The sequence below is a fragment of the Vipera ursinii genome (assembly GCF_947247035.1).
Source record: "Vipera ursinii genome assembly, chromosome: 10".
Lineage (NCBI taxonomy): Eukaryota > Metazoa > Chordata > Lepidosauria > Squamata > Viperidae > Vipera > Vipera ursinii.
Window position 1 is genome coordinate 5,337,019 of NC_139520.1, and position 26,410 is coordinate 5,363,428.

A 26,410-nucleotide genomic window follows, 5' to 3' on the forward strand; every position below is an offset into this window, starting at 1 on the left:
CCGCCTAAGAGGGAGGGGTCGGACTAGATGACCTCCAAGGCCCCTTCCAACTTTTTGTTATTCCCTTCTGCGGCCGTCCCGCAGCTTTCAGGGAAAGGGCTGCGCGGCTCCGCGGGGGACGCGGCTCCTCCGCCCGGCTCGCTCCTCCTCCGCCTCCCGGCGTCGCCAACCAGCAACCGGAGCGCCCCTCCGGCCGCGCCCCGGGCCTCCCCGCCCCAGCGCCACCCCGACGGCAGCAGCGCTCCAGCTCCGGAGCCGCCGCGTCCCCTGCGTTCCCCGGCCGGCCTCGGCCCGATCCTTCCCCCGGCCGTTGGCAGCGGCTTCCCCGGGCGCAGCGCCTCCTCCTCCTCCTCCTCCTCCTCTTCCTCCGGGCCGGGGGTCGCCGCCGCAGGCGGGATGGCCGAGTTCCCGGCCAAAGTCAACACCCGCACCAGCACCCCCGCCGGGGAGCCGGCCCTGCACGCCCCCGCCTTGGACCTGGACTTCCTCCGGTCCCCCGTCGGGATCCTGATGGCCGTGGAAATCGTGAGTAGCGGACCGCCGCCACCCGCGCGCACACACACACACACACACACACGCACGCACACTGGAGGGTTTTAAGAAGAGACTGGACAGCCGTTTGCCTGAAATGGGATAGGGCAGGGGTCGGCAACCTTGGCTCTTTTATGACTCGCGGACTTCAACTCCCAGAATTCCCGAGCCAGCTATGCTGGCTCGGGAATTCTGGGAGTTGAAGTCCGCGAGTCATAAAAGAGCCAAGGTTGCCGACCCCTGGTCTAGGGTTTCCTGCCTGAGCAGGGGGTTGGACTAGATGACCTCCAAGGTCCCTTCCAACTTATTATTATTATTATTATTATTATTATTATTATTATTATTATTATTATTATTATTATTATTATTATTATTTATTAATTATTATTATTATTATCATCATTATCATCATCATCATCATCATCATCATTATTATTATTATTATTATTATTATTATTATTATTATTATTATATTTATTACACATCCATCTGAGCGTGCCTCTGAGCTCGTGCAGAGCGCCCCGAGCCCGGAAAAGCCGCCTTTCTGCCCTCTCTCCAGCGGACGGGGAGAGAGGGGGGGTGTCTGCTCTTGCTGCGCTCTGGATCGGTCCCTTTGCACGGGGTGGGGGTGGGGGGTGGGAGAAGCGGGTCAGCTGCTTCCCGGGGCGAGCTGAAGGGTACCGATTTCAACGCAGCGCTAACCCCGAATCCTGGCTTGCGAGAAGCTCGATGTCTGGGCGTCGAACCGTCCGTTTTTGTTTTTTTAAATTCCATTTATATCCCGCCCTTCTCCGAAGACTCAGGGCGGCTTACAAGCTTAGCAGTAGCCTTCATTCTATGTATATGCCTGCTTATTAGGGCTTTCACACACACCCCAAGCGGCATTATTACAAAGTCAGCTTAATTGCCCCCAACAATCTGGGTCCTCATTTTACCTACCTCGGAAGGATGGAAGGCTGAGTCAACCTTGAGCCTGGTGGGACTCGAACCTGCACTAATTGCAGGCAGCTGGGGTTAGGCATTAGCCCACCGTGAACTTAGATGCGGACAAAAGCACCCGCAGCCTTATGGGTTTGCTTTCTCTCCCTATTGCACCCAGGAGAAAGGATGGCGGGAGGGGGGGAACCACAAGGCGTTTCCCTCTCCTACTTACAACTAACTATCTCCTTGCTAGGTAGGCTGCTCTGAGAGAGGGGGGGATGTCCGGGGTCCGAGTAAGATCCGAATCTGGATCTCCCAAACCCAACCCCCCCCCCCGTCCGACACTTTCCCACCCGCTCCCCTGCCGGATTGGCCTGGCCTGGGAACTTTATACGGCCTTTCTTCTAGCTAAGGACAGTCCTGTCCCATAAAGCTACGTTTTATACCATTATGGCAATTAAATCTATAGAGACAATTAGTTTCCAGCTGAACTTCGTCCTTTCATGGCAGTCTTCTTTTCAGTTCCTGGTGAGGAATACTCCAGATTTTTTTTATTTTAATGGTGCAGAATAGTTCTGTTTATATTATACCTTCCTTCTACGTTGAATATTTGCTGCCGCTTTAGAAATTTAGAGAGGCGCTTTATCTAAGAATTTTTGTTCTAGTGTGCATCATTCTAACCCTTGTTTTATTCGAATCGTGTGGGTGCACTTGATCTTGTAGTACCCTCCCCTCCCCTCCCTTCCCTTATTTCTTCCCTCCCCTCCCCTCCCCCTCCCTTCCCTTTTTTCTTATATCTTCCTTTATTCCTTCCCTTATCTCTTCTCTTCTCTTCTCTTCTCTTCTCTTCTCTTCTCTTCTCTTCTCTTCTCTTCTCTTCTCTTCTCTTCTCTTCTCTTCTCTCCCCTATTCTTTCCCTTTCCTCCCTTCCCCTCCCCTCCCCACCTTCCCTTTTTCCTTATATCTTCCTTTATTCCTTCCCTTATTCCTTCCCTTATCTCTTCTCTTCTCTTCTCTTCCTTCCCCTCTTCTCCCTTCCCTTATTCTTTCCCTTCTCCCTCCCTTTCCCTTTTCTCCCTCCCCTCCCCTCTTCTCTCCCTCTCCCCCTCCCCTTTCTCCCCTTTCTGCTTTCTTTTTAACCTAGCCGTTGACCAAAACTAATAAAATCTAACATCCTCAGTACACCACCAGGCTACGTTGCTTTCTACGCTCTGCCTGTAATGTTCGAAAGTGTCGTGTGTGTTTTTTCCCCCCCAGCCGTGGGGGCCATTTTGCCAGAAAGGCACTCAGTAGAACGACTCAGGGGAGTGAAAGAAATCTCCCTCCCCAGCCAGGAGGCCAAGACTGGAATGTACCCCTGGAAACAGACACCCCCCCCAAGGCAGGAACCCCCAAGACTATTGACCCCAGCAGCCACTTTGGGTTGGGCTGAGTGATCCAGAGCCAGCAATAAACTTTGCCATGCTAAAGATGGGGAGCTCTGATCAGGGGCAAAATGACTGGGGTGGGGGTGGGGGGGTGGAGGGGGTCCATCTTAGGCTGACTTTGCAGAGCAGGGCATCCCAGGGAAGGAGAAAGAGGAACGGTGGAGAAGAGAGACAGCTGGACAGAGGGACTTCAGGGGAGAAGGAGGTGGGTGGGGGGCTTCTGGGGAGGGGGAAGGAAGCCCCCAGTCCTGTCAGGAGTGGGAATACGGCCAGGAGCCCCATCTTCCCTTTTGTTAAAGGAAAAAAAAAAGCTACAAGAGGTCCTCGGCTTACGATCACAATTGAGCCCCAATTTTGCCGTTGCTAAGCCAGACAGTGGTTCAGCGAATTTTGCCCCGTTTTACGACTTGTCTTGCCACCGTCGTTAAGCCAGTCGCTGCAGTTGTTAGGTTAGCGACACGGTTGTTAAGTGAATCCGGCTTCCCCCGTTGACTCTGCTCGTCAGAAGGTGGCAAAAGGGGATCACGTGATCCCGGGACGCCGCAACCGTCACAAATATGAGCCAGTTGCCAGGTGTCTGAATTTTGATCATGTGACCACGGGGAATGCTGCGATGGCTGTAAGGGTGAAAAACGGTCCCGAGTCATTATTTTTCTCCCCGGTGCCGTTGTAACTTTGAACGGTCACTAAACAGTCGTAAGTCGAGGACTCCCTGTATAAGGTATTCCTCTCTTCAGAGTCTCAGTCTCAGCCTAAGATATGAAACGTGGCCACCACCGAACAGGGCCACGGGTTCTACTGGGGCAAGGTGGGGGGGGCCTCTCATGCTGCCCCCAGAAACTGGTAGTTGAGCACCGTTATTTCCCACCTTGGTTCACTGGAGTAGAAGCTTCCAGGATTTCTGCCTTTAAACAAGCAACCAATGGAACAGCCTGCCACCAGAAATTGTGGGTGCTCCATCACTGGAGATTTTTAAGAGGAGACTGGACATTCACCTGTCTGAGTCGGTGTAGGTTCTCCTGCTTGAGTAGGGGGCTGGATTAGAAGACCTCCAAGGTCCCTTCCAATTCCTATTCTATTGTATTCTATTGTATTCTATTGTATTCTATTGTATTCTATTGTATTGTATTCTATTCTATTCTATTCTATTCTATTCTATTCTATTCTATTCTATTCTATTCTATTCTATTCTATTCCATTCCATTCCATTCCATTCCATTCTATTCTAATTTTCTATCCCATCCCATCCCATTCTATCCTACCATATTTTCCATCCCATCCCATTCAATTCCATTCCATTCTCTTTTCTATCCCATTCTATTTTCTATCCCATCCCATCCCATCCCACCCCACCCCACCCTATTCTATTCTATTCTATTCTATTCTATTCTATTCTATTCTATTCTATTCTATTCTATTCTATTCTATTCTATTCTATTCTATTCTATTCTATTCCATTCCATTCCATTCCATTCTATTCTAATTTTCTATCCCATCCCATCCCATCCCATTCTATCCTACCATATTTTCCATCCCATTCCATTCCATTCCATTCCATTCTCTTTTCTATCCCATTCTATTTTCTATCCCATTCTATTTTCTATCCCATCCCATCCCATCCCATCCCACCCCATTCTATTCTATTCTATTCTATTCTATTCTATTCTATTCTATTCTATTCTATTCTATTCTATTCTATTCTATTCTATTCTATTCTATTCTATTCTATTCTATTCTATTCTATTCTATTCTATTCCATTCCATTTTCTATCCCATTCTATTTTCTATCCCATCCCATCCCATCCTATTCTATTCTATTCTAATTTTATTCATTCCTTATTCTATTCTATTCCATTCCATATATTCTATTCTATTCTATTCTATTCTATTCTATTCTATTCTATTCTATTCTATTCTATTCTATTCTATTCTATTCTATTCTATTATTTTCCAAATTCTATTCTATTCTATTCTATTCTATTCTATTCTATTCTATTCTATTCTATTCTATTCTATTCTATTCTATTCTATTCTATTCTATTCTATTCTATTCTATTCATTCCTTATTCTATTCTATTCCATTCCATATATTCTATTCTATTCTATTCTATTCTATTCTATTCTATTCTATTCTATTCTATTCTATTCTATTCTATTCTATTCTATTCTATTCTATTCTATTCTATTCTATTCAACCCGCCCTGTCAGATTGTGATGGGTGGAGTAGCCTTCAGTCCTTCAGGGAAAAGCAGAGATTCTTTTCTTGGCTGTATAAACTTCCACACCTTCCTGCAAGTGGAATAATGCTACCTGGAGTAGACTAGAGTATTTCCCATAATAATCAAGCTCTCTGCTGAGAACGGTGTTTCCTGTTTTGGTTTGGACTGCAACAAGAGTAGCTGAGACCCATGGCATTTTCCAAGAGACCAGAGAGTGGGGCCGTAGACAGAGGAGACCATTCTTACACCAACTGAGGTGCTCAGCTGGGTCACCCTGTGGCGTGAGCTTTAGAGTGCCACCCAGTTGGAGGGCACAGACTTGGGAAAAGATGAGAAGGAGATTCTTCTCTCGAAGGCTGAGATGTTTGGGCTGCAAGGCCGCAGGTCTCCAAGGGACAGGGGTAAATCACGTTACCTCTGTTGGGCTTTAGGACGCAAAGCTCACGGGACACGGACTTTGCTATGAGGAGTGGGGTGGGGGTGCTTCCCTGCGAGAGCCAATTTGGTCTAGCGGTTAGGCACCGGGCTAGAGACAAGGAGACAGGGAGTTCTAGTCCCACCTTAGGCGTGAAAGCTTGGCTGGATGACTTTGGACCAATCACCAGGAGGTGGTGAGTTCTAGTCCTGCCTTAGGCACGAAAGTCAGCTGGGCGACTGGGGGCAAACACCAGGTGACAGCATGTTCTAGTCCTGCCTTGGGCATGAAAGCCAGCTGGGTGACTTTCAGCCAGTTCCTGTCTCTCAGCCCAGCCCACTTCACAAGGTTGTTGTGGGCAAAAGAGGAGGAAATAAGAGTATTATGTGTGTTTGCTGCTCTGAGCTACTTCTTAAAGTAAGAAAGTCAGGATAAAAATCTAATGCATAAACAATAAATAAAGGGCAAATTTCAACTCCTGTCTGTCCTAAAACCACAAAAGAAAACATTTATCCAGAGCAGAGAGGTATCCATCATCTCAAAGGGGGAACGGAGCAGATAATGTCAGGAAATTCCCATGCTGTTTCCCAAAAAACCCTCCCCAATTCTTGTCTTGATCCCTTCCTCTAAAAAATGTATAGAGTTGGAAAGTGCCAAACAGTCCTCCCACACGTTCGGAGAGGACAATGGACACACCACAGAAAAAGATCAGGATGGCAGAACACTTCATACAACTCCGGAGTTGTTTTCAGTAAACCAAGACCCAATGGTAGCTAAACAGACTTGCCAATCTTCCCACAAACCTGAGTTACAGCACACATGTTTTTTTGTTTTTTTGTTTGTTTGTTCAATCTATATAATTTATCATTTGTATTCCTACTAAGGAAATACATAATGGTTGCATTCACATGACAGCACCCCCCCACCCCCACCCCTGCCATCCCGCCATCCCCTGCTCAGATTTTGCAGCAGGCAAGCTGTGTTAGTTTGTGGTAGCCAAAAGTAACAGGGAAGCACCTGGCTTTTCCTAAAATGTGTTAATTGGAAAACGTGCTCCCAGGCGCCTTCTGGTTTTCCTTAGTTTGGGGCAGGGGTAGGCAACCTTGGCTCTTTTATGACTGGTGGACTTCAACTCCCAGAATTCCTGAGCCAGCATAGGGAACTATGGCCCCTTCATGACTTGTGGACTTCAACTCCCAGAATTCCTGAGCCAGCATGGCTCAGCTTGGAAACCTCTCCCTTTCCCCTCAGCGTGGCTGGCTCAGGAATTCTGGGAGTTAAAGTCCACGAGTCGTAAAAGAGCCAAGGTTGCCTACTCCTGGTTTGGGGGATACTTTTATGTATTGGTTTAATCCATCTCCTTTAGTTAGTTGATGGCACAGTATGCAGAGTTGGGAAATGTTTTCAAGCAAATTCCTACATGAATTTCTGGATGCTGATTCACTTTCGTGTGGCAGTTGCCTCCCCAGACCCTTGACATGAGAGTGGGTGCTTCAAAGGTGCCCAACCCCACCTCAACATCCTCTCCTCCATCTGCTAAAGGGATGGAATCAAGATCACGTGAAGGCACTTTACAATGCCTTGATAAGGCCACACTTGGAATCCTGCATCCAGTTTTGGTCATCACCATGTAAAAAAGATGTCGAGACTCTAGAAAGGGTACAGAGAAGAGCAACAAAGATGATCGGGGGACTGGAGGCTAAAACATGTAAGGAACGGTTGCTGGAATTGGGTATGTGTAGTTTAACGAAGAGAAGGACGAGGGGGGACATGATAGCAGTGTTCCGATATCTCAGGGGCTGCCACGAAGAAGAGGGAGCCGGCTTATTTTCCAAAGCACTAGAAGGCAGGACAAGAAGGATTGGATGGAAACTAGTCAAGGTGAGAAGCAACTTAGAACTAAAGAGAAATTTCCCGACAGAACAACTAACCAGTGGAACGACTTGCCTCCAGAAATTGTGGAGTGCTCCAACACTGAAAGTTTTTAAGAAGAGACTGGACAACCATTTATCTGAAATAATATAGGTCACACCAAAGGTGCTTTTTCAAGAGGCAACTGGACTTCCTTGTTTTTCTTTGAAGACATGTCACTTCTCATCCAAGAAGCTTCTTCAGCTCTGATTGGAGGGTGGGGAATGAAAGGATTTATACTCCTTTCAGATAGCTGGTCATTTGCCTTCTTTTAGAGAGTCGTTGAGGCCACTTGGAGGTTTGTCTGTGTGTTCAAGATCCCCTGAGTAGTGCAAATGGGTGTGGAGCCTTCTTGGAACTGCTGGAAGGACTGTGGTGTAGACTGGAGATAGAGGATGTCGTATCCACACCTATTCGCACTACTCAGCTGACCCTGAGGACACAGATAAACCTCAAACCTCAAAAGAAGTTGGACCAGTATCCCAGGAAGGGATAAAGTGTTTTCTAGCAGCAGTTGGATTGTCCGTTCTTCTGAGATGGTTTTTTGGGGGGGATTCTAGCTCTGAGTTGGATCCTTTGCTTTGTTGAGAAAGTAGATAGAGAAATGCCTTTTTCCTTCTCATAATCCTGTAACAAAAAGGGATGCGGTGGCTCAGTGGGTTAGGACGCTGAGCTTGTCGATCAGAAGGTCGGCAGTTTGACGGGTCGAATCCCGAGTGCCGCATAGCAGAGTGAGCACCTGTTACTCGTCCCAGCTTCTGCCAACCTAGCAGTTCGAAAGCACATAAAAACGCAAGTAGAAAAATAGGGACCACTCCGGTGGGAAGGTAACAGCATTCCGTGCACCTTTGGTGTCTAGTCATGCCGGCCACATGACCACGGAGACGTCCTCGGACAAGCGCTGGCTCTTTGGCTTTGAAACGGAGATGAGCACCGGCCCCTAGAGTTGGAGACGACTAGCACGCATGTGCGAGGGAACCATTACCTTTTAATCCTGTAACAGGGGTCTCCAAACTTGAAGACTTTAAGATTTGTGGACTTCAACTTCCAGAATTTGATTGGGCAATTCTAAGAGCTGAGGTCCACAAGTTTTGAAGTTGCCAAGGTTTGGACAGCCCTGGTCTAGAATAATAGGGCTGTAATGAAGTTGTGTGACTTGGCCAGGTGGGGAAGTGTCAGCCCGAGGAAGAAGAAGAAGGCAAGGCAAAGTTGTTTCTGGAAAGATGGCCAAGAAAACTACATGGAAGACGGACTCAAGCCCGCACACACCCATACTATAAATTGCAACCGGTGTCTTGATTTAATGGAGGACAGGACAGTGCACTTACCACAAACTAGACTAAATTGGGAATTAAGCTAGTCACACAATGAGACCATTACATACAGTAGGTGCAGATGACATCATCTGCATAAGCACATAGTTGTGCGAGCGACCCAGATGACACCATTCGTATGAGTTGCTGCCAACTGTGTGATGACCTCATTACACAAATGGTGCTTTGGTTGTGTAATGACCTCACCACAGAAATTCGACTCATTTACACTGCTGTGAACATCCTTTTCAGTTTATCAGACTTCGGAGCGTAACAGGTACCTGCTTTTCGCTGTCAGTCCACTATTATTATTATTATTTAGCATGTGATGAGAACATGACAGAAGAGAAGTAAACATATACAGGTAGTCCTCGACTTACGGCCACAATCGAGCCCAAAATTCATGTTGCTAAGCAAGAAATTTGTGAAGTGAGTTATTGCCCCAATTTACGACTTTTCTTGCCACAGTTGTGAAGTGAATCACTGCAGCTGTTAAGTTAGTAACACGGTTGTTAAGTGAATCCGGCTTCCCCCTTGACTTGGCTTGGCAGAAGGTCGCAAAAGGGGATCAAAGGACTCCAGGACACTGCGACCGTCATAAATGTGAGTCAGTTGCCAAGCATCCAAATGTAAATCACGTGACCACGGGGATGGCTGCAACGGTCGTAAGTATGTAAAACAGTCAGAGGTCCCTTGTTTCCAGTGCCATTGTAACTTCAGACAGTCACTATACGAACAGCCAAGGACTGCCTGTGTACACAGACTACGTAATTCTAAGTAAAATTTCTACGAAGGTATGGAAGTGGACTCCTAACTGTATATCCAGTTCAGCTAGCCAGGCGATCACATCTGGCGATGCTTCGCGCAGATTTTCTAGGGAACCAGAGAACACACGTCCCAAAGGTGCTTCTTCACGAGGCAACTGGACTTTCTTGTTTTTCTTTGAAGATATTTCGTTTCTCATCCAAGCAGCCTCTCAAAATTGTCAAAATTGAACAGCCCTCTCTCAACAGAGGGGGAGGGATACGACATCCTCTATCTCCAGTCTACAAGACAGTCCCTTCAGCAGTTCCAAGAAGGCTCCCCACCCATTTGCACCACTCAGCTGACCCTGAGGACACCGATAAGCCTTCACGTGGCCACAAGGACTCTTTAAAAGAAGGCAAACGACCAGCTGTCTGCAAGGAATAGGAATCCTTCCATTCCCCACCCTCCAGTTAGAGCTGAAGAAGCTTCTTGGATGAGAAGGGAAACGTCTTCAAAGGAAAAACAAGGAAGTCCAGGCACTCCCTGAAAAAGCACCTTTGGGACATGTGCTGACATGTGACCATATGACCATGGAGTGGCGGCGTAGCAATTTGCCGAGGAGAACTTTATGAACTGTAAACCTGTAAACCTGTTCTCCTTTACGGACCGTAGAGCGCCCATTCGCCTTTAAGCCATTTTATTCAAAAGTGGTCACAAATGGAGGACTAGCTGCATATTTACTTCCTTGTACTCAGAAACCTCTTTCAACGTGCTACTTGATCCACACTTGCTTGGATGTTTCCTAACCTGTATTTCTCACGGAAGAACTATTCGGCTTTCAATGTCTCGTAATGTTTCATCATAATCCACGGAGGGAACAAAAGCGGCAAGAAGAAAGAAAGAGGAAAGACAAAGACGTCAACCTGAGAGCAAGCAGGCCAGGAGAAGAGGCCGCAGCAGCTTTCAAGCAAAGCTTAAGGATTAGCCCTTAAGGGAAGCATGAATGGGAAATGAGTTTCTTTCCACTTGCTCTCACCAAACTGTGAAGCGCAAAAAGTCAATTGATTCTTCGCACCAAACACTTGAGGGCAGGACAAGAAGCGACCAGTGGAATGTCATTAAAGCAGGGGTCTTCAACCTTGGCAACTTTACGACATGCTGGCTGAGGAATTCTGGGAGTTGAAGTCCACAAGTCGTAAAGTTGCCGAGGTTGAGGACCGCTGCATTAAAGAGAGACCCAACCTAGACATAAGGAGAAACTTCTTGACAATGAGAACGATTAACCAGTGGAACAGCTTCCCTCCAGAAGTTGTGGGTGCCCCATTACTGGAGGCTTTTAAGAAGAGACTGGAGAGCCACTTGTCTGGAATGGTCTACACTAGGGGTAGGCAACCTTGGCTCTTTTACGACTCGTGGACTTCAACTCCCAGCATTCCTGAGCCAGCATGGTTCAGCATGGAAACCTCTCCCTTTCCCCTCAGCGTGGCTGGCTGAGGAATTCTGGGAGTTGAAGTCCACAAGTTGTAAAAGAGCCAAGGTGGCCTACCCCTGGTATAGGGTCTCCTGCTTGTGCAGGGGGTTAGACTAGAAGACCTCCAAGGTCCCTTCCAATTTCGTTATTCTGTGTTTTATGTTCTATGAAAGTTTGGTTAATTTGAGTAAAATCTCCTAACCAAAATTGCTCTCACACTGTTAATGTTTTTATCCGCTGTGTTGTTTTTTTATGGTGGATAATGTTAATGTTTTCCAGTGTTGTTCTGTTGTAAGCTGCCCAGAGTTATTGAGGATGAGGTAGGCAGCAAATACATTTTCTAAACCAGCAAACAAAGAGCTGTCCCAAAGATACTTTTTTTCACAAGGCAACTGGACTTACTTGTTTTTCTTTGAAGACGTTTCGCTTCTCCTCCAAGAAGCTTCTTCAGCTCTGACTGCATGGTGGGGAATGGAAGGAAAGAAGAAGCTTCTTGGAGGAGAAGCGAAACGTCTTCAAAGAAAAACAAGTAAGTCCAGTTGCCTTGTGAAAAAAAGCACCTTTGTGATAACCATGACCCGGATGACTGAGAATCTCCATAGACCAGGGGTAGGCAACCTCGGCTCTTTTATGACTGGTGGACTTCAACTCCCAGAATTCCTGAGCCAGCCATGCTGAGGGGAAAGGGAGAGGTTTCCAAGCTGAGCCAGGCTGGCTCAGGAATTCTGGGAGTTGAAGTCCACGAGTCATAAAAGAGCCGAGGTTGCCGACCCCTGCCCTAGACAAACAAACAGCTGTTTTTTGTGGGGTTTTTTACATCTCCAAGCTTGTCCTAACATCGGCCTTCTGTGGGCCTTGCTGAAGGCAGAATGTTTTGCAAAAGACATCATGCTTTGAGTTGGAAAGGGTTTTTTTTAAGTATACATTTTTATTAAGATATTAAAAAGGTAAAGGTAAAAGGTTCCCCCGAACATGCATGCTAGTCGTTTCCGACTCTAGGGGCCGGTGCTCATCTCCGTTTCAAAGCCGAAGAGCCAGCGCTTGTCCGAGGACGTCTCCGTGGTCATGTGGCCGGCATGACTAGACGCCAAAGGCGCACGGAACGCTGTTACCTTCCCACCGGAGTGGTCCCTATTTTTCTACTTGCATTTTTTACGTGCTTTCGAACTGCTAGGTTGGCAGAAGCTGGGACGAGTAACAGGCGCTCACTCTGTTACGCGGCCCTCGGGATTCGACCCGCCAAACTGCCAACCTTCTGATCGACAAGCTCAGCGTCCTAACCCACGGAGCCACCACGTTCCCTTAAGATATTATAGTAACGTAAAATATAGACATGCAAATCAAGGTAATAGGGAAATGGGAAGTGGGACGAAAGGAAGAGGAGGATGAGGAGGAGTGAGGGATAAAGGAAAAAGGAAAAAAAAAACCACAAGTGACGTCCAACCTTTTTTCAGCACGGTAAAATACAAAAGAGAATTTCCTGCCTCAACTTTTTTACTTCTACAAACTCAGAGATTAGTTTGAGGGGGGATACCTGTGAGGAAGGAAGGGAGCGGGGGGGGGGGGGATAAAAAAAATCCAGATTATGATTGCAACCAGAGGACCCAAAGCCAGTCTTATTGTGCATGTGTCATTGTAATGTGCTATACATAGAACAACTTGGAGTTTCAGTTGGGCAGTCAGGAACCACATCTTGTCTAGACCCACCAAAGTCATGATGCCCTAATAAACACAGAGCTGGAGGTGAATATAATCTAGAGCAGGGGTGTCCAACTGTGGCATCTTTAAGACCTGTGGACTTCAACTCCTAGAATTCTGGGACTTGAAGTCCACAAGTGTTAAAGTTGCCGGGTTTGGACAGCCCTGGTCTAGAGGCTATATTTAATATCGCTGGTCTGTTTTTCCATCAAAGACTCCTGATAGACCATAATTAGAACCCTGGGAATGAGGCTAATACCCAGATAAGTTATTTTCTTTATTTTGCTTGTTTGGCCTCCATCCGATCATTGTTCTTCCACGGAAAAGTCCTGGTTGGATTCCTAGCCAACACCTACAATTTGATCTCATCCCAGAGCAGGAAGTTCATGGCTGCTGGGATATCTAGGGAACAGGGCATTAAAGCTACCCAGACTCTGATTTTCTTGGCAGCCTCCCACTCCACAGCCCCTGCGTCGAACTGCAGTCTCGTGGCTTGGTTTGTAGAATAGCATAAATCGTGGCGGTCGTGTGAATAATTCAGAGACCACAAATCAGCAGTGTAACTGTGGGGTCCCTGGTCGGCAGGAAAATAAGAGAGCATCAAGGACCCCATTGTGCTGCTACTGCTGCTGCTCTTCCTCCTCCTCCTCCTCCTCCTCCTCCTCCTCCTCCTCCTCCTCCTCCTGGAAAATGGGTGGAACTGACCTCCATCCATTTTCTGGGAGTTGAAGTCCACCCATCTTCAAGTCACCAAGGTTGAGAAATGTTGCTTCAGACTATCTCTAATGATTTTTTGTGGATTGCCTCTTGTTTTGCTCTTCACAAAAATGGAAGCGGGGGTGGGGGTTGGGGGTTAGGGAGAGGAACTGCAACAAATATTCTAAAATAAATCTCCCTCTTTCTTCCCCTTTCTGGAAAAAAAAATGAAACGATACCCAATCTTTTTTCTACTGGACAAAACCTCTCATCCAGAGCTACACCACTGTGGGAACCTTGGCTCAGTCAAGAGCTGTGTTTATGCTGTAGTTTTTCAGCTCCTAAACAAATGGACTTTTTTCTTTTTAAAGAAAAGAAATGCTTGTATTTCATCTGTTCTGGGAGCTGATGGAGGGGTGGGGAGGAAAGGACACCATTGTCCAGGCCGAAAGAATTGGGGGAAATCAGAGGGTTTCTGTTGAATCAAACAATGTCTCTTTGGCAGCTCTGTGGCTGTCTCGTGGCTGCAACTAAGAGCTTTGTAGAATATAGAATCCTAGGGTTGGAAGAGACCTTGGAGGTCTTCTAGTCCAACCCTCTGGTCAGTGGTGGGATTCAGCCGGGTCGCACCACTTCGGCAGAACCGGTAGCTAATTTTTTGTCGCCCGGGCCCAGATTCCAGAAGCGGCATCCACACAGAGAACCGGTTGTTCACATATTTGAATCCCACCACTGAGTAAAGGATACATGGCAAAAACCAATGGTCGGGGGTCTTTCTTTGCCAGGTGACTGAGTGGGATGGTTGACACTTTTCTTGAAAACCTCCAGCGATGGGGCACCCACGACTTCTAGAAGCAAGCTGTTCCTTTGCTTAGTTGTTCTCACTGTCAGGGAATTTCTCCTCAGTTCCAGCTTGCATCTCTCTCTCTCTTTGATAAGCTGCCATCCGTTACGTCAGGTGGTTTGGAGAGCAGAGGGCGGTGTGGACGGCAGAAAAGATGATTGGCAGTTCCCTCCCTCCCTTCCATCCAGGATATGGCATATAAGAGATGCTTGAGCTGGGACCGCAGGATTGTCTGGGACGCCACACATCCTCTCCATGACCTGTTTTCCTGGTGACCTTCTGGGAAGAACGGGGGGTGGGGGGGCTTCGTGCTATCCGAAGCAGAAAATCCAGATTCAGCCACAGTTTTGTTCCACAGAGCCTCAACCTTGTGAACTCTCAAGTTCCCTCTTTCCTCTATGTGTTCAAAATGGACAGTGATTTATATCTATATGTATATATATGTATGGGCACAGGTGATAGGTGTATATATATATGTGTATGGGCATAGGTGTGTGTGTATAACTGAAATGTCGCCAAGACACTATCAATCTTACACGGGAAAAGACCTGAATACGCCAAGACCTACCTACCTACCTACTGTACATACATACATACATATATATGTGTGTGTGTGTGTGTGTGTGTGTCTGTGTGTGTAAATTTTTTTGGTATATATTGTTAAGCATTCAGAATACACTTGCTTAGTCCCAGACACGGGACAAATCTTATTTCCTGTTTCAGCCTACAGGCAGCAGAATTTCATGTTTAATGTGGGCCAGTGTGTTCACAGTAAAAAATGACAATAAAGATAATATAACAGCAGCAGCAACAACAACAACAACAACAACAATAAAAAGAGCCTTGGTAGAGCAGTGGGCTAATGCCTCCTTAAGTAACACCAGCTGCCTGCAATTAGTGCAGGTTCGAGTCCCACCAGGCTCAAGGTTGGCTCAGCCTTCCATCGTTCCGAGGTAGGTAAAATGAGGACCCAGATTGTTGGGGGCAATTAAGCTGACTTTGTAATAATGCCGCTTGGGGTGTGTGTGAAAGCCCTAATAAGCAGGCATATACATAGAATGAAGGCTAGTGCTAAGCTTGTAAGCCGCCCTGAGTCTTCGGAGAAGGGCGGGATATAAATGGAATTAAAATAAATAAATAAAATAAATAAATAAATAAATAATAAAAGTTGGGAGTTACCTTGGAGGTCATCTAATCCAACCCCCTGCAGCAATAATAATAATAATAATAATAATAATAATAATAATAATAATAATAATAATAATAATAATAATAATAATAATAATTTTATTTGTATACCGCCCTTCTCCTGAAGGACTCAGGGAGTGAGTGACTCATGTCACTCCTAGCCCTTCTCTTTGTTAGTCTAGACATACCCAGAGACCCACTGAGTTTCAGCAATTGCTTGGCAGCCTCCTTCAGTGAGAATTAAAGAGATGCACGGCTCCTTCGGCATATGTAACTAATATATATAATTAATGCATATAGGCTATAGAAGATAGTGATCAGATCCCAGGATGAGTGTGACCTTCTTCTTCTTGTGCTTTTCACAGGTGCTGGGCTGCTTGGTGTGGGCCCTGATTGCCGACACGTACTACCAACCCTATCCATCCTATGGCTGGGTGATGTTTGTAGCTATCTTCTTCTGGATGGTGACGGTCATTCTCTTTGTGATGTATCTGTTTCAGCTTCAGTTGAAACTCTACATGATCCCTTGGCCTATTGTGGTGAGTGTGGAAGGCTGGGGAAATATGTCGTTTTAGCTTCCTCCCAGTTGGCCTTTGACCAGCTCAGTTGGACTGGAGGACCTTTCACTGCTGAGTGATGGTAACATGGTGGGGTTAACTTTGAGGTGCTTGTGCGGTGTCAGATCTCCTGAGCCTGGACTCCTCATCTTGACTTGGCTAAAACGTCTCCGATATGGCTTGGTTAGCTTAAAATCTTTATTTCGGAGAATAAAGCTACACTAAACGTTGATTGCCTACTGGCTGTAAGAAGATGTCCCTTACCTTTCTGCTTTTGGGAATTTAAATTCCAAGTTTCTTACAAATTATTGGATACTTGATGGCCTTCAAGTCTAAAGGACAGGTCTATTGGTGGCTTTTGGCTCTTGCCTCCAGGCATGGAAGAGTTCATCTCTAGGTATTGGGTGCCCAGGAGCCTGAATGGGAGAGGAAGACAACCTTGATCTCCTATATGTGGACTTCTGAGATGCTTCTGGTAGGCTACCATGAGAAGTGAAATGCTGCCCCAAAAGCTCAAGTCTGTTTTCAAGTTCCTGAGCCAGGTAGTTATTTTAAGTTTACATAGAAGCAATCTTTGGTCTGGGAATCTCTGGTCCCACCTGAGACCTTGCGTGTAACTATAGGTAGCAGTAGACCTGAAAACTCTAGCTTTTTTGGCCCAGTCCCTTCAAAAGGAGGAAAATAAACTGGGAAGTAAAGAAGAGGCAGAATATTTCACATCCCTATCAGAGAGTGTCATGTACAGGTAGTCCTCAACTTATGACAACCATTCAAAGGTGCAACGGCCTCAGAAAGGGTGCTTTACAGCTCGTGAAGCACTTCTAGGCATTGTAAAATGTTGCACTCCCTCCTGCAGTCATATGATCGTGATCTGGGTGCCTAACAGTTTACGTTAACAATTGGTTGCCAAGTACTCCATGATTCATGTGATTGCCATTTGCAAACTTTCCTGCTGGCTTCCCCAGAAAGTCGATGGGGAAGCCGGCAGAAAAGGTTGCAAGTTGCTGCAGCTGCCTGGCCTAGAAGACTCCCTCATCTCTGGGAGCTGGCTGGAAGAGCTCCCACTGAGAGCAGCTGAACTTCTCTGGCGGGCTGCAGAAACAGAACTCATCCCGAAATCCAAGGTCCGTTTCTGCAGCCTGCCGGATGGCAGTTCTCTTCCGTGCACAGAGGGAAGATGAACCCAGCTGACAACTCTTTCTCTCTGCCCAATTAACCTGAGGGATCCTTCAATGACCACAACTGTGAGTGCTGGGTTTGCAGTTGTTGAGCAAAGCATTCATGTGAGCATCTCACTTAATGACCGTTTTGCTTAACAACTGAGATTCTGGTCCCATTTCTGCTTACATCTCGAGGGCCACCTGTAGGGTAAAACAGGTGTGTCAAGCTGCTGGCCCGCGGGCCAGGTGCGTCATGCCGAAACTGCGCCCCAGCTCCGGCAATGGGGAAATGGTCGCGACATGTTGTGACATGTCACGTGATGTGGCGAGTTTGACACCCCTGGGGGAAAAGAAGGCTAAAGAGAATGGTGAAGAACGAGTCCACCTCTTTGCTTTCTCTTAAATTACGTGCGATCACGGGGCATCTTGTGAGAGCATCCGTAATAATTGCACATGTCTTAAATCTTTCTCAAAAGATCTCATTCTCTTGAAGCTCTGCTGAGAACTGAAATGCCCCTTCAGCTTTGAAGAACGGCAAACTCCTGGCATCTGGAGAGATCCCTGGATTTCTCTAGCTAGAATGACTCACCCTGAAGCCTGTGAGATGCTCCTGATCAAAGAGCATTGTGCCCCAAGCGTGGAACTCAGTTGCTGCCCTGATTCATTTTCCTGCACTTGCATCGTATTGTCAACCATGACCTCACCAAAATAGGCTTTGCCTGGCGCACTTAGCCACAATAAAAGCTTCATATTTGATGCAGGTGCAGCCACTAGTTAAGTAACTTGTTTAAATAAACTGGGTAAACAGAGCCAATACTGAGTGAGGTGAAATAACTTTATGACCTGGTCATTCCCTAAATCAGGGGTAGGTAACCTTGGCTCTTTTATTACTTGTGGAATTCAACTCCCAGAATTCCTGAGCCAGCCACGCTGAGGGGAAAGGGAGAGGTTTCCATGCTGAGCCAGGCTGGCTCAGGAATTCTGGGAGTTGAAGTCCACAAGTCATAAAAGAGCCAAGGTTGCCTACCCCTGGGCTAGGGCTAGGCCCCTTCATGACTCGTGGACTTCAACTCCCAGAATTCCTGAGCCAGCATGGGGGAACTATGGCCCCTTCATGACTTGTGGACTTCAACTCCCAGAATTCCTGAGCCAGCCACGCTGCGGGGGGAAAAGGAGAGGTTTCCAAGCTGAGCCATGCTGGCTCAGGAATTCTGGGAGTTGAAGTCCATGAGTCATAAAAGAGCCAAGGTTGCCTACCCCCTGCCCCAAATGAATCATGCCTTCACTTATGCCCCTCTTCTTCTGATCTAAGGCATATGACTAAGGGAATGCATTTTTATCATGAGCTTTTGAGATAGCTTAGCTTGATTAACTAGGCAGAGTAATTAGTCACTATTCAAACATTCTTCTGGCTGCTATCATCCAAAAGGATAGATTTTATCAGTCGCTTAATAGTAAGTTGGATAGCGTGTACATTTAATCAATAAAATAAAACCAGTAGGCTGGATATTGCCAGCTCTTTTGTGGTTACTATTTCAGTTGTGCACTCCCTACACCTGTACAATGAAGGAAGAACTGCAAACCACGTTCACAAACCAGAAATGCTTGTGAGAAACCTGGCTTTTAGATTTTTAGTAATAAGCCCCCTTCCTTGCGAGTTAACCTGCCTGGATTGGGGCAAAAGTTATTTTTGTACATTTTGCTGTGGCACGAGTTGCATTTTGGATTTAATTGTGATCCCTTGGCCTGCTCAAGGAATCTTTTTGGGCTTGCACTGAAAAAGCATCCGGCTTTCTCACAGTGTAACCATACCATGCATTCATTATTTTTTCTTCCAACTCTCAGTTGTCCGAAAGGTACTTTTCAAAAGGCAACCGGACTCCTTGTTTGTTTGTTTTTTCCTTGAAAACATTTCACTCCTCATCCAGGAAGCTTCTGAACTGAAGAGGCTTCTTGGATGAGTAGTGAAATGTTTTCAAGGGGGGAAAAAAAACCACCCAAGAAAGTCCACTTGCCTTTGGAAAAGCACCTTTGGGACAACCACGATCTGAATGATTGAGAATCTCCCTAGGCACTTGCAACACAGAGAATTGTCCTAACGAGGTCCAGCTAGGAAGAATAGTGGGTCTCTGTTACATAACAGAGAACTGGGTCTCTGTTACATCCCCATCAGCAGCTCCAACTTAGAGCCCTCTCCCCCAGCAGTTCAGAGTCCCTGTTCTGTACCAGCCTGCTACCGGCCCTGCAGAAAAGGCAGGGACAACCCCTTTACAAATGGAAAGAGGCTGGAATTACGCCTGCCAAATTTATAGCTACAAAAACAAACAAGACACGAACCAAAAAACAGGAGCTTTAAGAAACACGAACTATCCAAGCGGTTGCCTTCAGCAAACCAGCCCTCCCCACACATTCCCCTTATATAGAGTTCAGGGCGTGGCTTCTCTCTGCCTCCTTCCGAGAAGCCCCATTGCCTTCCTCTGTTTACTCCTAATTGACTGCCTCCTGCGTTGGGCGTCCTTGAACAGGGCCAGCTGTGGGTCATCTTCATCCACGCTGTCAGGCTCACACAGCTGGGTCTCCGTGGTGACCAAGTGGGAGGGGCCTGGCTGAGGGCTCTCATCAGCAAGATCTTCAACCCCCTCAGCAAGGTCTTCAATACCCCCCTCCTCCTCCTCTGAGTCGTCCGACCCAACTGCCGAACCCACAGGCTGACCCTGAATCACAACAGTCCCATCTCATCTGTCCTAGTCAGTGGTGGGATTCAGGTAGGTGAACAACCGGTTCTCTGTGTGGATGCCACTTCCGGAAGTCCGTTCTGGGCCTGGGTGACAAAAAATTAGCTACCGGTTCTGCCGAAGTAGTGCGAATCGGCTGAATTCCCACCACTGGTCCTAATGTAACCAACCGCCGCCTCTTCATTTCTGGTTGCCTCGCCCTGGGTGCAGGAGAGTAAGAGTGCTGCTTTTGTTATCCTTTCCTCAACTGAAAGGGCAGCGCTGACTGTGGACTCAAGGCAAGTCAGAGAAGGAAGCCTGTTTCAGCCAGAAAACACCCCACGCCAACGCCGTTTGGCCTTTATGAAAATATGTGACCAATCATCTCTGCGTGGCTGCCTTACAGAATACACAATAACAGAGTTGGGAGTCTTCTAGTCCAGCCCCCTTGCTCTTCGGATACAAACTTATTTTGATTTGTATGTCTACAAATCAAACTCAGTTTGTATCTGAAGAACAAGGGGTTGGACTAGAAGACTTCCAAGCCCCGTCCAACTCTGTTATTCTGTCAGTGATCCAGATGTTGTTTCTTTGAGTGCTAGCTGATGAGTAGTCTTTATTTTACTCATCTAGCATCTATCGTGTTTTAGTCATGGGAAACCAGCACACTGTGGAAGAAAGCACCACTCTGGAGCATTAGGGTTGTGCACGCTGTCAAAAAGCTAGAAATGGAATTTGCAGGAACGCCAGCGAAGGGCCTTACCTGCAACTCATTAAAGCAGTCTCATCTTCTCATAGGGTTCCCTGGCTGCAGAAATTTTTCCCAAACAGCTGGGTGATCCCAGAAAAAGATGAGACTGTTTTAGTGAGAGGTAACCAAGGGCTGCCTTTCCTCTCTTAATGTGCATTGCACCGCCCTTTCACACGTCTGTGTCACGTTCAGTGGCTCCAGGTCTCATGCCTTGGAAAATAAGATGAATAGCTGCATCTCATTCCATTGTCCATCTTCTGCATTTGCTTTCCTTGTCAGTCGGCACTAAAATAGGATTTGCCTTATACAGTACATCTGTGGACTAAAGTATTCTCTTTGTCAGGATCAGTATTCCAGTTTTCAAGACGATCTCCTATCTGAGATTGCATAGGTTCTCCTTCTATTCTATTCTATTCTATTCTATTCTATTCTATTCTATTCTATTCTATTCTATTCTATTCTATTCTATTCTATTCTATTCTATTCTATTCTATTCTATTCTATTCTACAGTACTCTGCTCTGCTCGACTCTACTCTACTCTACTCTACTCTACTTTATTCTATTCTACAGTACCCTACCCTACCCTACCCTACCCTACCCTACCCTATTCTATTCTATTCTATTCTATTCTATTCTATTCTATTCTATTCTATTCTATTCTATTCTATTCTATTCTATTCTATTCTATTCTATTCTATTCTATTCTATTCTATTCTATTCTATTCTATTCTATTCTATTCTATTCTATTCTACTGTCCTCTGCTGTCTACTACAGTGTTGATTTGGACACCCTGCTGAACATTGCTTGGGTTTGTGTGTGTGTGTGCAGGTAGTCCTTGACTTACACCCATTCCTGTGTGACCTGGTGGAGCAGTGGGCTAATGCCTCCTTAAGTAACACCAGCTGCCTGCAATTAGTGCAGGTTCGAGTCCCACCAGGCTCAAGGTTGACTCAGCCTTCCATCCTTCCGAGGTAGGTAAAATGAGGACCCAGATTGTTGGGGGCAATAAGCTGACTTTGTAATAATGCCGCTTGGGGGGGGGGGAAAGCCCTAATAAGCAGGCATATACATAGAATGAAGGCTACTGCTAAGCTTGTAAGCCGCCCTGAGTCTTCAAAGAAGGGCAGGATATAAATTGAATTAAAATAAATAAATAAATAAATAAAAAAGGTAAAAGAAACGGGGGCCAGGAAGGCTAAAACTTGGTTTGAGGCCCTGCCAAGACCCAGTCCAGAATCTTAAAAGAGATTTTCACATCTGAATCCCATGGCTCTCTTCTTTTCCCCAGCTTGTGGTGTTAAATGTCTCAGCCGCCATCATGTATGCAACAGCCTTCATAACCAGCGCTGCATCGGTTGAACCATACTCCTGGCCCCATTCCCCGGACTACAACAAAAGGGCTGCAGCCTCGGTAGGTAACCAGTAAGCCATGTTATTTCTTCAGGCTGGGCCATGGGGCAGCTGCCAGTTCCATCAAGTTTTCATTCCCCCGTTTCCAAATGGAGCTGAGCTTCTGTCCCTCTCCTCAATCAGAGCAGAGCAGAGCAGAAAAGAACAGAACAGAATAGAATAGAATCTGGAAAATAGGATAGGATAGGATAGGATAGGATAGGATAGGATAGGATAGGATAGGATAGGATAGGATAGGATAGGATAGGATAGGATAGGATAGGAAGACAATAGAGTAGAGTAGAGTAGAATAGAGTAGAATAGAATAGAATAGAATAGAATAGAATAGAATAGAATAGAATAGAATCTGGAGAATAGAATAGAACAGAATAGAACAGAACAGAATAGAACAGAACAGAACAGAACAGAATAGAATAGAATCTGGAAAATAGGATAGGATAGGATAGGATAGGAAGACAATAGAATAGAGTAGAGTAGAGTAGAGTAGAGTAGAGTAGAGTAGAATAGAATAGAATAGAATAGAATAGAATAGAATAGAATAGAATAGAATCTGGAAAATAGTATAGTATAGTACAGTATAGTATAGTATAGTATAGGATAGGATAGGATAGGATAGGATAGGATAGGATAGGATAGGATAGGATAGGTTAGGATAGGATAGAATAGAATAGTAAAATAGAATAGAATAGAATCTGGAAAATAGGATAGGATAGGATAGGATAGGATAGAATAGGATAGGATAGGATAGGATAGGATAGGATAGGATAGGATAGGATAGGATAGGATAGGATAGAATAGAATAGAATAGGCTTTATTGGCCAAGTGTGATTGGACATACAAGGAATTTGTCTCCAGTGCACGAGCTCTCAGTGTACATACAAATAACAAAATGATAGGTCATAGATCATAAATCGTAGTTACAATCATTAATTGTAAGATACAAGCAACAAGTGATAAATCATAAGCTACCAATAGGAGAAGATAGTAGGAAAGGTAAGAAGATGAGATATGAGAAAGATAATTGCAATACAGCCTTACTACGTGGGTAAATATCTGTAGGCCTAAGATGGTGCTGTAAGAATTAGGTGTTCAGCTGTGTGATGGCACCGGGGGGGGGGACTGTCTTTATGTCTACTTGTTTTGGCGTGCAGTGTCCTATAATGGCGTCCAGGGGAGAGAAGTTGAAATAGTCTATTTCCAGGATGTGAGGGGTCTGTAGATATTTTCTCAGCCCTCTTTCTGGCCTGTGCAGTACACAGGTCCTCAATGGAAGGCAGGCTGGTTGCAAATGGCTTTTTTTTCTGCAGTCCTAACTATCCCTTGAAGTCTGTCTGTACCTGCCCTGCTTGGTTGCAGTGACAAACCAGACAGTTATTGAGGTGCAAATGACAGACTCAATAATTCCTCTGCAGAACTGTATGATGATATGATTTCTCATATGATGATATGAAATACGACGATTTCGCCCATCTTTCTTGTTCTCCTAGTCCTCTTTCCCTTATCATGTAGCGTGCTTTTTCTCTAAAACGGGGCTGGCTATTGAAGCCCCAAGTCTTGTTATGCCAGCAGTGAGCTCATCTCCATTCATGAATGAAGCAGCAGCTGAGAGCTACATCACGCATCAGAGCGCCCTTTGCTTTCCAAGATGCAAGCTTGTACTCAAATGTCAGTCACCAGCGTCTAAATCAGGTTGTCCTCAACCTGGCACCATCTGTGGGTCCTGGACCCCCCCCCTGCCCCCCCCCAGTTGGTCATTGGCCAACCCATCTGAAAGGGGCCAGATGGAGAGAAGCAGCTCTTCAAACAGTTTTGTCTTGGGTGAAATGAACTTTAGCATCGTTTGCTTCCGGAAAAGTTACCATCACCTCCCACCGCCCCCCTGCCAAATTTTGCTTTGATGGGGCAGGGATTTTTGATAGGTTTTATGATGTCTGAATAACAGAGATCACAACCCAAGAGTGATTTTTTTTTACTGATACTGTTTTTCAGTTTCTCCGCTCCTGTGCGACCGTATTTGCATTTTGAACTGAATAGTGAATTGTGCGATTGTTTACTGTGAAAATCTAGAAGAAACTCCAGTATTGTCTCCTCTTACAATTGAAATATTTTCACTGTCTTCAGCTGAACGGGCTGTTGGGCAGCTTATGTAGAGTCAGTGGGAAGAATCAAAAGTCTCTGCCTTTGCCAAGTACAGGTAGTCCTCGGCTTACGAGCCGGAAATGTCTGTTAAGTGAGACTTTTGTTAAGTGAGTTTTGCCCCATTTTACGACCTTTCTTGCCACAGTTCTTAAGTGAATCGCCGAAGTTATTAAATTAGCAACCCGGTTGTTAAGTGAATCTGGCTTTCTCCATTGACTTTGCTGGTCAGGTGGTCGCAAAAGGTGATCACGTGACCCCGGGACACGCAACCGCCACAAATATGAGTCAGCTGCCAAACCTCTGGATTTTGATCACATGACCAAGGGGGATGCTGCCAAAATTGTGGTGAAAAAAGGGTCGTAAGTCACTTTGTTCAGTGCTGTTGTAACTTTGAACAGTCGCTAAATGAACTGCTGTAAGCCGAGGACTATCTGTAGTCTTAAGACTTCCTTCTCTGTCAGGTTTGAAGTTCCAGATCGCTTGGAAATGGACTCGAGATCCAGGTGGATCTGCACCCCCCTCCCTCTCTTGTTGGCTGTGTAGCTTTAATTCGTTCACTGCTTGTCTTTCCCAGTTCTTTGCCTGCCTGGTGATGATCGGCTACGGGGTCAGTTCCTGCCTCAGCATCCGAGCCTGGAGGGGTTATGGAAGCAATGCAGCCACCAGTCAAGGGAGCATCTCCAATCATGCCTAAAGAACTCGGGATCCTTCTGAATCAACGCTGGATGGCTTGTGGGCGGAGAGTGTGGCTACTGCGGCTTCTGTCCCTTCTCTTCCAGATGTGGCCTGGCTTGGAAACTAAATGTCCCATCACAGCTTCAACAGAGCTAATCTGATCACCGGCGTCACCTCCCTCTCCTGTGCGCTAAACCAGCATCCTGGACAGAGTGACTAAGGCCTGGATGAGATAAGCAGCCTCCTGCTGGTTTTCATGATTCCTGGTTTGTTCCTAACCCCAGAGCTAGACCTTTCAAAGTGCCTAATGCTAACTTTCAACCTTATTATTGCCCCGTGGCAAAGACGAGGTGACCACTTTAGCTGAGCGTTACAGTGGCGTGGAAAGGCACACACAAAACAGCCTTTCATGTCTCTTGGCTAAACAATTGGGATTACTAATATTGATTGGCATAGTGTCAGAGCAAAGCCGGAATAGCCCTGGGTGGAAATTATGCAGATTCTCATTTAAATGGGCATTTCTCAGGCCTGTTACTGGCGTGCCTTCATTGGCCCATTCAGATGCACAGGTGGAACGGCTGTCTTAACTTAAGGTAACTTGGCTCTTCTCACTAATGCAGGAGTGTCCAACCTTGGCAATTTTAAGACTTGTGGACCTGAACTCCCAGAATTCCCCAGCCAGCTGGCTAGGGAATTCTGGGAGTTAAAAGTCCACAAGTCTTAAAACTGCCAGAGTTGGACACCCCGGCATTACAATTTCTAGGAGCTGAAGTCCACAGATCTACAGAATTCCAGGAGTTGAAGTTTCCAAAATTGGACACCCCTGCTGTGATGTTTGCAGAGGAGTGCAGCAAAGATGTGTGAAGTAATCCAGAGGTTTGCATGTGTCTAGAGATGGCCAGGCATTTCTCACCAGAGCTAAGAATACTGAAACCTACCATAGGCTCACTGCTTGCAGCTACCACTTGTAAATAATGTTTAATCATTAATTCCATTTTGTTTAACAGAAATGCCTCTGATGATGCACCCAACAAATGTTTTATTTCTAAAAAAGAAAAAACCCCACACGTTTTAAATACATTTTTAAAAGACCACCTGCCTTGTTCTCGTTTGTCAAAAGAATATAATTTGCTTGGGAAAGGTGCACACAGAATCCATGCCGAAAGTCCCTCCCTTCGATATTAAAGGTTTAGATAGCACCAGGTATGGTCTAGGTCAGAATGTCCAACCTTGGCAACTTTAAGGCTTGTAGACTTCAACTCCCAGAATTCCCCAACGCTGGCTAGGGAATTCTGGGAGTTGGAAGTCCACTAGTCTTAAAAGTCAACAAGGTTGGACAGCCCTGATCTAAGCTTCCAAGGTAGGAGTGTGTAAAATATACCCTGCAAATCTCTAGCAATACTGACTTAGTGTGAAATGAGAGAGCCGAAGTCATTCTGTTTTTCTTCTGGCTAGTTGGACAAACAGCGTTTTCAGTTTTTCCCACCTCCAGAAATAAAAAGTACAGCAGAAGTCCAGTAAAATTTCAGAAGGCAGAATAGAGGCTGAGTAACTAATGAGTTAATGAGTTTCAAGTATACCAGGACATCTAACTGTTGAAGTTATTTATTACAGTTTGTCA

The 26,410-nt window shown here is 45.9% G+C and overlaps 1 protein-coding gene across 1 annotated transcript; it reads left to right on the forward strand.

Annotated features, from left to right (window-relative positions):
- Positions 1–254: 254 nt before the first annotated feature.
- Positions 255–26,327, forward strand: PLLP (plasmolipin). Its single transcript, XM_083370624.1, has 4 exons — positions 255–525; positions 15,747–15,920; positions 21,854–21,976; positions 24,689–26,327. The coding sequence occupies exons 1-4, from the start codon at positions 397–399 to the stop codon at positions 24,806–24,808; spliced, it is 546 nt and encodes a 181-aa protein (XP_083226750.1). The 5' UTR covers positions 255–396; the 3' UTR covers positions 24,809–26,327.
- The last annotated feature ends 83 nt before the right edge of the window (positions 26,328–26,410 follow it).

What these genes read in the sequence shown, in the direction of transcription:
- PLLP (XM_083370624.1), top strand. Translation starts at nt 397, where the DNA reads ATGGCCGAGTTCCCGGCCAAAGTCAACACCCGCACCAGCACCCCCGCC. An exon ending in TGATCCCTTGGCCTATTGTG is followed by an intron (nt 15,921 to 21,853) that starts GTGAGTGTGGAA and finishes TCTTTTCCCCAG; the next exon opens with CTTGTGGTGTTAAATGTCTC. An exon ending in ACAAAAGGGCTGCAGCCTCG is followed by an intron (nt 21,977 to 24,688) that starts GTAGGTAACCAG and finishes TGTCTTTCCCAG; the next exon opens with TTCTTTGCCTGCCTGGTGAT.